Here is a 9815-nt window from a genome sequence, read left to right as displayed (position 1 = left end):
CTTTGTCAGGTGGGCAGGGAATTCCCACTTAGCTGACGAAGGAGCAGCACTCCGAAAGCTAGAATAAGATAGTTAAGAAAGCACATGGGACACTTGTTTTTATCAATCGCAGCATAAAGCACAAGAGCATGGAGGTTATGTGGAGCTGTACACATTATTGGTTAAGTCACAGCTGGAGTACTGTGTGCAGTTCTGGTCACCTCACTATAGGCAAGATATGGTTGCACCAGAGGGGATACAAAGGAGATTCGCCAGGATGTTGTCTGGGGTGGAGCATTTGAGTTAGGAGGAGATATTGGATAGACTTGGATTGTTTTATTTAGAGCAGAGACGGCTGAAGGGTGAATAGGAAGCAGGTGTTTCCCTTGGGTTCGGGGGCAATCACAAGGAGCAGAGTTTTAGGGTGAGGGGCAGGAGATTCAGAGGGAATTTGAAATAAAGATTTTTCACTCAAAGGGTGGTGGGTATCTGGAATGCATTGCCTGGGAAGGTAATGGAGGGCGGAAACCTTACAACCTTTATAAAGTATTTGGAATATCATAACATTCAGGAAAATGAGACAAGAGCTGGAAAATGGGATTAGCATGACTTTAGTGGTAGCTATTGTTGGTGCAGACTCAATGGGCTAAAGGGCATTTTCTGCACTATACGACTATGAATCTATAAGAAACAAAAGGTCCTCTAAAGTAAAATAGGAAAATTAAACCAAATGGGATTTTTTTCTAAAAATCATTATTTTTCCCAAGTGAATTGTAATAAATCACACAAGAACAATTCAATCGAAGGTTATCGAGAGAGGCAGAATGTGAAGTTCAGGCCACAATCAGGTCAGCCATTATCCCATCTGATGGCTGGGAGGCTAGAGGAGCTGAATGGTCTTCTCCTGCTTCTCATTTAAATGTTTGAATATGAAATATATTAATCCAAAATCAATGCACTAAAGTTAGGAAAGTGCAGTTAAGAATAATCAGCTCATCGTCTTGTCTACAGTAAACAACAAGCATATCTGTTAGCTTGGAAACTACCTGAGACATAAGGATTATGCAAAAAGAGGGAGAGAGAGAGAGAGGAAAGAGACAGGGGAGCAAAGATTCCCCAAAACCCCTAATCCTTTAATAAGATCACCAGAAAGACAAGAATGGCTTGAATCGGATATCATGTGTGGAATGATATCACAACGCTGGTGGAAAAATACATATCAACTACAGCACAATATGAAATGGTTAACAAGGCTCTGGTACAGTGAGAGATCTTTTCAAATCAAGGCACTAACATATACTCCAGAGAAACTGACTTTGAAACGACGAGTTAGAGTTAAACATAATGGTACTTTTATGTGCTACACATGATTACCAAATAATGAATTAAGCAATTTGAATTATTAATAGATATAGACTTGCATGGAGCCAAGTTATCCACTGACTGATGCCACTGAAACAGCACGCATGACAGAAAAATGTAAAATGTGTTATATATTCAAACCTTCTTAGCTTCATAAGAGGATGCAACAAACATTTGACCAGAAGAGCTGGCACCATTAGCAAAGAGATGAAAGCATAAAGATGGCCCAAAACATTAGATAAGGAATGTCTTTATTTTCTGCATCTCACCAGATGAAAACAGATAATTCAAAATCAAATGGTAAAACTGTAAATCCTAAGAGGTTTGGTCGGAATGTTTAGGAAGTATCATGAAAACATCAACTGTTTCCAGGTGGGACTTGCAGATCAGATTATTAGAGAATCACGTGCACATTTGAAATGATAAATAAATAACCAGTCTACTTACAGCAACTTCCACATCACATTCAGTTATCAAGTTAGACTTTGTCAAATATAGGCTGGGATAATCTGGGTCCCACAAAAATGACACCTGCCAGGCAGTGCAAGACTACTCAGGTCAACTTTTTGAGGTTGATCTTTTTCTCACTCCCCAGTCCAAGTCTGCTCAACACAAACCCCTTCTGCATACATTCTGTGTTTTCTTTTAACAGTTATGAAAGGATAAAAATTGTACACAAAAAGAGCCAAAAGGCACTATCTTTCAGACCTGGAAGTTGGTTTTATCCAATCCCCATTTTAAAAAAAGCCAATCGGTCACCATTAACCTCACCAGGAAGGAATTTCTATGTATGGCTTTAAGTAAGCTGGATGGTGAGAGGAGTGAGATCAGGATGTACTGGCAGATATTAGGAAAAAGCTGTACAACTGCTCAATCCTCAAGGAGCATGCTTCCTTCAGGAGAAGCTGGAAAAAATGCACCCCAACATGATAAATAACCAATGTTAATGCACGGTCCACAAAATGTTTCTGGGAACTGATTGTTTGAATTGGTGACAGTGTCACAATTTCAGATTTAAGATATAATTTCACTGCAAAAACAGTGTTTACAGATGGTCCGAGTATTCAGTTATCAGAGTGCACAAAAAAAGGACATCACTGCACAAAGGTAACGTCATGGAAATTAGGAATGAACAAAACAAAGCTCTACAATTAACAAAATCCATTTATGTCAAATAGGTACAACATGATTATATTTATTTGAAACTGCAGGGCTTGAAATAATTTTCTGCAATAACCTAATATTGGGATCACTAGGGTGAAAGTATCTAACAGGGTCGCAGGTTATTTCATAGTTCCTGAAAGTAAAACTTTACAATCCAGTTGCAAAATGCTATCGTGTTTTAACCTCTTGATTTGGGGTTTGTAAAATGTTGGGTCTGGGGAATGGTAACTGCTCAGATTAAGGACTTTCACCAAGCAATAATTAAATAATATCCAACTATTCAATCCAAGGTGATAATTTGCAAGTTCTGAAACTACTCCAGGGTGATGCCGTATGTTTCCCAACAGATGTTATTTTGAAAGAACTAACACCATGCAAAACAGCCACCTTCACTCTTTACCTAAGGAATGTCGTGGTGGCACCTTCACCTAAACTATGATGCACTTTAAATCTCTTTTATATTTGATTGTTTACCACACAATTTTAATGAAATAGGGACAATCTCACTAAATATTATTCCTAATTTTACTCCATTGGTTTTACTAATTACTGTTGCATAGCATAGTGCTCGTGAGTTCTGGAAGTTAAAAAAAACATTTATTTCAAGCTCTGAAATATTTAGTTTTTGTCAGGGAGGAGCATTCTTCCCTTTGTTCCAGTTACCAGTCTTTGTTTTCTACACAACTCTCTCTAATTAGGACAGAAACTATCACACATTCTAATGTAGAAGGTTCTGCAGCATTGCCGTGGCATAGGTGGGCCTGGCCTGCTTGCTCTCAATTGCATTGCGCAGGTATGTGACTCCACCACAGCGCTCCCACACTTCTTCAAACTGCCGTGGCAGGATCTCAGCTCCACGCTTTCGAGTGAGGCCCGTCTCATCCAGGTTTAGCTCACACATCTCCATATCATCCTTACCTAAAATAGAAATCAGAAGACATCAAGAAAGTCAGCAGGAAAGGAATAAAGCCTTTCCATCTACTACAGGGATGTCAGATACTGGCAATAAATACTAATAATAAATACTAAGAACAGTAATACACAAGGCTCTCATGGCCTTGAACATAGTTTCATATGACAATAAATCACACGCAAAAGCCTCCCCAATGGCCAAGTGCCAGCACCTCAATAAAGTAGCCAGGGATAATCATCTTAGTGTTTAATAGTGAACCTTGACCTTGTATCAGACCTCCATTTGGGAGACTATCTGGACAATAATATCATAAGATTCAATTGGTTGGGGCAACTAAAGGCATTGAAAACAAGAGGTTAGTTTGTTAACCTGACTGGATGATGATTACACTAGCAAAATTGGAAAGCTTCTAAAGGATAAGATTAAAAAATGTGGAAAATAGACATGTACTGAAAATTAAAAAGTACAGTAATGCTCCATTTTAAGTAATTTTGCTTTAACATTGATCAGTAAATGATGCCCACCTTTGCATTTAGCACTGCAGCTTTGGTTTTAACAACACTTCAAGCCAAATCTGACACTGAGCCATGTAATCAGATTGGCTCCATTTTGGAGCAGTTACTGCCACTCTATGACCCTCCCTCTTGCCTCCAGTTCATGGTCACTGCCACTCCCTGACCTTTCCTCCAGCTTCTCTTTTGCAAGTCCAAGTTGCTATCCCAGTTTCTCACCACTCATCTCCAGGGCCCTCACCCATAATGTGAGCTCAGGAGCAGGAAGTGTGAATAAGAGAGGTAAGGAACAGGAGGTCTGGCAAGAGGAAGAGTCCACAGTGACTCTGAAGGTCATGGAATGGCAAAAGTTATGACCTGGAGGATCCCCAGTGACAGGGAAGATCAGGAAGCAACAGAGACTGTGAACCAGAGGGTCAGCAGACAGAGGGAGAGTCAGAGAGTGCAAGCTGGACAGTCTAAGGGAGGAAGGGTTCACAGCGATATGGAGGGTAAGGGAATGGGATATGTGGCAGGTGGGAGGTTCAACAAAGGTTTATCCAGACTTGAAATGTTAGCTCTATTCTCTCTCCACAGACTGTCAGACCTGCTGAGATTTTCCAGCATTTTCTGTTTTGGTTTCAGATTCCAGTATCCGCAGTAATTTGCTTTTATCTTGATGGTTTTATGGTCTTCATTAGACTTTCAGTTCCAGATCGTTTTTAATTCAAATTTCAACATCTGCCATGGTGGAATTCAAACCCAGGTCCCCAGAGCACTTCTCTGGTCTCTGGAATTCTAGTCTGGTGAAAATACCACTCTGCCATAAACTTAAATATGTCAAATGGATTAGTGAGGAGGTTTCACCACGGAAAGATCAAAGGCGTGCAATACATAATGCTCATGCACATAACTCACAGAAGAACACAACAAGTGTTAACAGGAAGTGCACCTACCAGCTACCAGTAGTATAGGCGCTTTGTCTGGGTGGAGTTCCATTTGACGTGCAATCCACGGTCCATCAAAATGGGCGTACCACCAGCCTTTTTTCTTGTTCTGGGGTTCCTTGTACTGGTCAGCTGGGCGAATGAATGGGATGCGGAAATAGCGCTGTGCCCGATTCTGAGCAATCTCTTGCTGTCTAGCCTGTAACTGTGGGGGGTTCTGCTGAGCTATTGCAAATCAATAAGAATCTTTCGTGAGGATATGAATCAGACATAGCTATTAAAATTAAACTGGCAGCTGTAACCAAGTGACCAGAATCTTCAATAATGTAGTCATCAGGCTTCCCTGCCTTCACAAACAATACCAATTGCATGCTTTTCAAAAGTTAAATTAACATATTTTTATAGTGTCTGCAGGGAAAAACTGTCCCAAATTGCTTTACAGAAAAGAGTGGACCAACAACGGGTATGAAAACCAGTCATTTTCTATCGGAAAAGTTAACACAATAAATAAATAAAATTCCATTTCCTATTCTTTTCATGATATTCCAAAGTCAAAGTTTTCCAGTCAATTAATTTCTTTCAAAGTGCAGTCACTACTGTAGTGTAGGAAACACCAAATGACAATTTTACAGGGTGGCATGGTGACACAACGGTTAGCACTGCTGCCTCACAGCTCCAGGGACCCGGGTTTAATTCCAGCCTTAGTCACTGTGTGTGTGGAGTTTGCATGTTCTCCACGTATCTGCATGGATGCCCTCTGGTTTCCTCCCACAGTCCAAAGATGTGCAGGTTAGGTTGATTGGCCATGCTAAATTATCACTTAGTGTCAGGGGGAGTAAAAGGGTAAATACATGGGGTTAAGAGGATAGGGCCTGGGTGGGATTGTGGTTGGTGCAGACTCGATGGGCCAACTGGCCTCCTTCTGCAATGTAGGAATTCTATCATTTACACCTGACAAACAGCAGTGAGACAATAAGCAGACTTTTGTTCTCTTTTTAAAGTGATACATATTGAGAGATAAATGATGGCCAGGGGACTGGGGAGAACAACTCCGATCCAGATCCAAAGTAGGAACAAGATGGGGAGAATGGGAAGCAAAGAGATTGGGAAATCCAAAAACAGGGACAGGGTCATGTCCAAAAGATGTACAAACTGATAATCAAAAAGCCATATGTGCTAACATAACCTGCATACTGATAAATTCAGATCTCTTACCACTATCGTTGTTTGTTCTGTTACTCTAAATCACAGACCACAATAAGTATAGACAACAACACCACTTTCACAAACATCCTCAACACCAGTGCCCCAAAAGGCTGTGTTCTCAGCCCCCTTCTATGCTTCTCACACACCTATGACTGTGTGACCAAATTCCCCTCCAATTCGATTTTCAAGTTTGCTGACGACATCATCGTAGTGGGTCGGATCTCAAACAATGACGAGACAGAGTACAGGAACAGGATAGAGAATCTGGTGAACTGGTGCGATGACAATAACTCTTGCTCAATGTCAACAAAAGGAAATTGTCATCGACTTCAGGAAGCGTAAAGGAGAACATGCCCCTGTCTACACATGGGATGAAGTAGAAAGGGTTGAGAGCTTCAAGTTTTTAGATGTCCAGATCACCAACAAACTGTCCTTGTCCCCCCATGCCAACACTATAGTTAAGAAAGCCCACTAGCATCTCTACTTTCTCAGAAGACTAAGGAAATTTGGCATGTCAACTATGATTCCCGCCAACTTTTACAGATGCACCATAGAAAGCATTCTTTCTAGTTGTATCACAGATTGGTATGGCTCCTGCTCTGCCCAAGACAGCAAGGGGCTACAAAAATTTGTGAATGTAGTCCAATCCATCATGCAAACCTCCCATCCATTAACTTTGTCCACATTTGCCACTGCCTTAGCGAAGCGGTCAGCATAATTAATGCCCCCACATACCCCAGACACTCTCTCTTCCACCTTCTTTCTTTGGAAGAAGATACAAAAGTCTGAGGACAATACCAATTGACTCAAGAACAGCTTCTTCCCTGCTGCTGTGGACTTATCCTGCATTAAACTGATTTTTCTTTACACCCTTGCAATGACTGTAACACTACATTCTGCACTCTCTCAATTCCTTCTCTATGAAGGATATGTTTTGTCTGTATAGTGCTCAAGAAACAATACTTTTCACTATATGTTAATACATGGGACAATAAAAAAAATCAATTCAAAAATCTTGTTCCTACCATAATCAGTGATTGATTTGGGAGCACGTTGTTCTGCTTCAGCATTACGCTTTTTGTTCCTGGATTTCCAGGCATGGTAAACTTTCAGTCGTCGATGGAACTCCTCCCTGCAGGCTGCCAGCAGTTCAATATCTGCAATAATACAACACAACATAACTGAGTAGAGTCAGCTTCTTCTAGAAAGGACTCAGAACCTGTGTCTTCAGTGAATCCCTCATTCTTCATTGAAACCCCATCAGGAAGATTTCTCTTGTTAGTCATTTCCAGAAGGCATAATAATCAAAGAGAAATTCTCCCAAAAATGAGGAGACTGATCGCACTTACCTAATCTAATTACATACGGCGTAAATAAAACTTCATAATCACTGCCCATCCTCTCAGGCAGGAACACTGTGACTTGATTTAGGAGGAAACATTTATAGAAAGTAGATTAAATAAGCAATAGCTGAGGCACTGCCACAATTATAGATATCAACTCAAGTTATTCCTCCTACACCAACCCCCTCCCCGCCCCCCACTTCCCAACCAATTATTGTTCCTCTTCTCATGATATCTACACATGCCTCAACAATATTGGCTGCCCTGTGTCACTTTGTCCAAGTCTCTGTTCTTTATTTACAAATCCAGGCGTTAGAAGTTGGAAATCTGTTTAGTCTCAGCTGGGCCTCACATTCACACATTTTCCAGAGGAGTATATCAGGTGATCAGGCACAGAAAACTTTTTTTTTGCTTTATTCTTTCATGGGATGTGGGTATCACAGACAAGGTCAGCATTTGTTGCCCATCCCTAATTGTGCCCATTTCGGGGCAGTTAAGATGTTTCTGAAAGTCTGGAGTCATATGTGGGCCAGACCTGGTAAGGGTGGCAGATTTCTATTGTGAAGGAGGTGCATTTTTACAGTTGATGATAGCTGTCATGGTTACCATTACTGAGATATATTCCAGATTTATTAATAGAATTAAAATTTCATCAGCAGCCATGGTTGGATCTGAACTCATGTCTTCAGAGCCTTAGCCTAGGTCTCTAGATTACTAATCCAGTGACATTACCACTATGCCACCATCTCCCCTAGTTTATGTTCTATTGCCTAGACAGATAATGCTAATTATAACAGTCTTAAAGTAGACAAACTTTCCAGCAGTATAATCAGACAGAAATATAGCTACAGACAATGAATGAGGGATTAATAGGGATGCCTAAAAATTTGATCAAATAAATGAGTCTTAAAGGGTGAAAGGGAGATGGAAAGGTGCAGCAGTTTAGGGATGAAATCTCAGCACATACGACCTAGATAGTTGAAGGCACAATTGATAATGGTGGGGCAAAACAAGGTATGTGGGAAGCACCAGTGGTCAGATACGGAAAGTTTGGCAGTGGGTAATTTACAGAACTGGACAGGGTTACAAGATGGAGGGCAAGGCCGTGAAGGAACGTAAACACAACAAAGCTTCTGACACAAAAACTGAACATATTCATCAGGCCTGACAGCATATGTGGAGAGAGATACTACTAGACCAGCATTTTCTGCTTTTATTTTAGAGAAGAATTTTAAATTTGAGAAAACGAGGAATTGGGAAACCACAGAGCAGTGAGAGGGGTGGTGGGTGAGTGGGACTTGGTGTGAGATATACAGAAAGTGGGGATTAAGATACTGGCCTGGACAGCATAGCAACAGTTGAAATTTGGGGGAATAAAACACAGATGAGGGCATAAGCCTAAGATAAAATGCAACTGTGATTTAAGTAAATGATGTTATAGGAAGTAGGTAACTTATATAATGAAGGGGGAATTTCAATTTGGATGCCGAGATTGTGAACAGTGTGGTTCAGCATGAGAATAGAGTATGGAGGGAACAGAATCAGCAGCGAGTGCACTGAGAGAGGGGAGCCAGGCCTCAGTTCTTCCAATGAAACTGAAGCTCATCCAAGATTGCATGTAGGAAATGCAATCCTGGTAGAACAGAAACCGTGGAGGTGGTCAGAAAAATGGGTGGTAGCAGCTGTTAACAGACCTATGGAACTTAATCCCATATCTGCAGATCTCATTACAAAGAAGCACCTTGTAAATGGGGAAGAGAAAGGATGCCAAAAGACAGATCCTTGTGGGACCCGGAGACAATGGGGAAGCTGTGGCTCTGGACAGTTGACAGTTAAACCAAACAAGGAGTAGTCAGTTCCATTTATCTAGACAGGAGGTGGAAGATGTAGTGGCTGCAGAGAGGATGAAATGAGGGTGGAGAATGCTCCCCTCAGTCACAGGTCTCATTTGTCACTTTCTTCAGGGCCACTTGGATGCTGTTGCAGAGATGGAAATGTGATTGGTGGGACTGGAACAAAATGTTGGAAAAAGTGGGCATGGTTTTGGGACATTTCACAGAAGGACTTGAGAGGAATGGGAGATTGGAGGTGGGGCAGTAGTTTCCAAGAACAAGGGTTTTTGAAGAGATTGAAGTTTTAAAGTTTATTAATTAGTGTCACAAATAGGCTTGCATTAACACTGCAGTGAAGTTACTGTGTGAAAATCCCCTAGTTGCCACACTGCGGTACCTGTTCGCGTACACTGAGGGAGAATTTAGCATGGCCAATGCACCTAACCAGCACGACTTTGGGACTGTAGAAGGAAACTGGAACACCCGAAGGAAACCCATGCAAACACGGGGAGAACATGCAGACTCCACAGAGACAGTGACCAAAGCCGGGAATTGAACTCGGGTCCCTGGTGCTACAA

General features: G+C 41.3%; 1 protein-coding gene across 3 annotated transcripts in view; it reads right to left on the bottom strand.

The window, feature by feature from the left end:
• Positions 1–1575: 1575 nt before the first annotated feature.
• LOC145350873 (unconventional myosin-VI) overlaps positions 1576–9815 on the bottom strand; it is a 206089-nt gene continuing 197849 nt past the window's right edge. For all 3 annotated transcript variants that reach the window (XM_080200277.1, XM_080200278.1, XM_080200275.1), the window contains 3 exons: positions 7088–7219; positions 4866–5081; positions 1576–3423 (listed from right to left, as the gene is read on the bottom strand). In XM_080200277.1, coding sequence (XP_080056403.1) covers positions 3224–3423; positions 4866–5081; positions 7088–7219 — 548 coding nt within the window. In that variant the 3' untranslated portion in view covers positions 1576–3223. The remainder of the gene's footprint in view (positions 3424–4865; positions 5082–7087; positions 7220–9815) is intronic.

This window comes from Carcharhinus amblyrhynchos, chromosome 12, assembly GCF_965287045.1.
Source record: "Carcharhinus amblyrhynchos chromosome 12, sCarAmb.v2.hapA, whole genome shotgun sequence".
Lineage (NCBI taxonomy): Eukaryota > Metazoa > Chordata > Chondrichthyes > Carcharhiniformes > Carcharhinidae > Carcharhinus > Carcharhinus amblyrhynchos.
The sequence above is the reverse complement of the archived record's forward strand: the minus strand, read 5'-3'. Positions and strand labels throughout refer to the sequence as shown.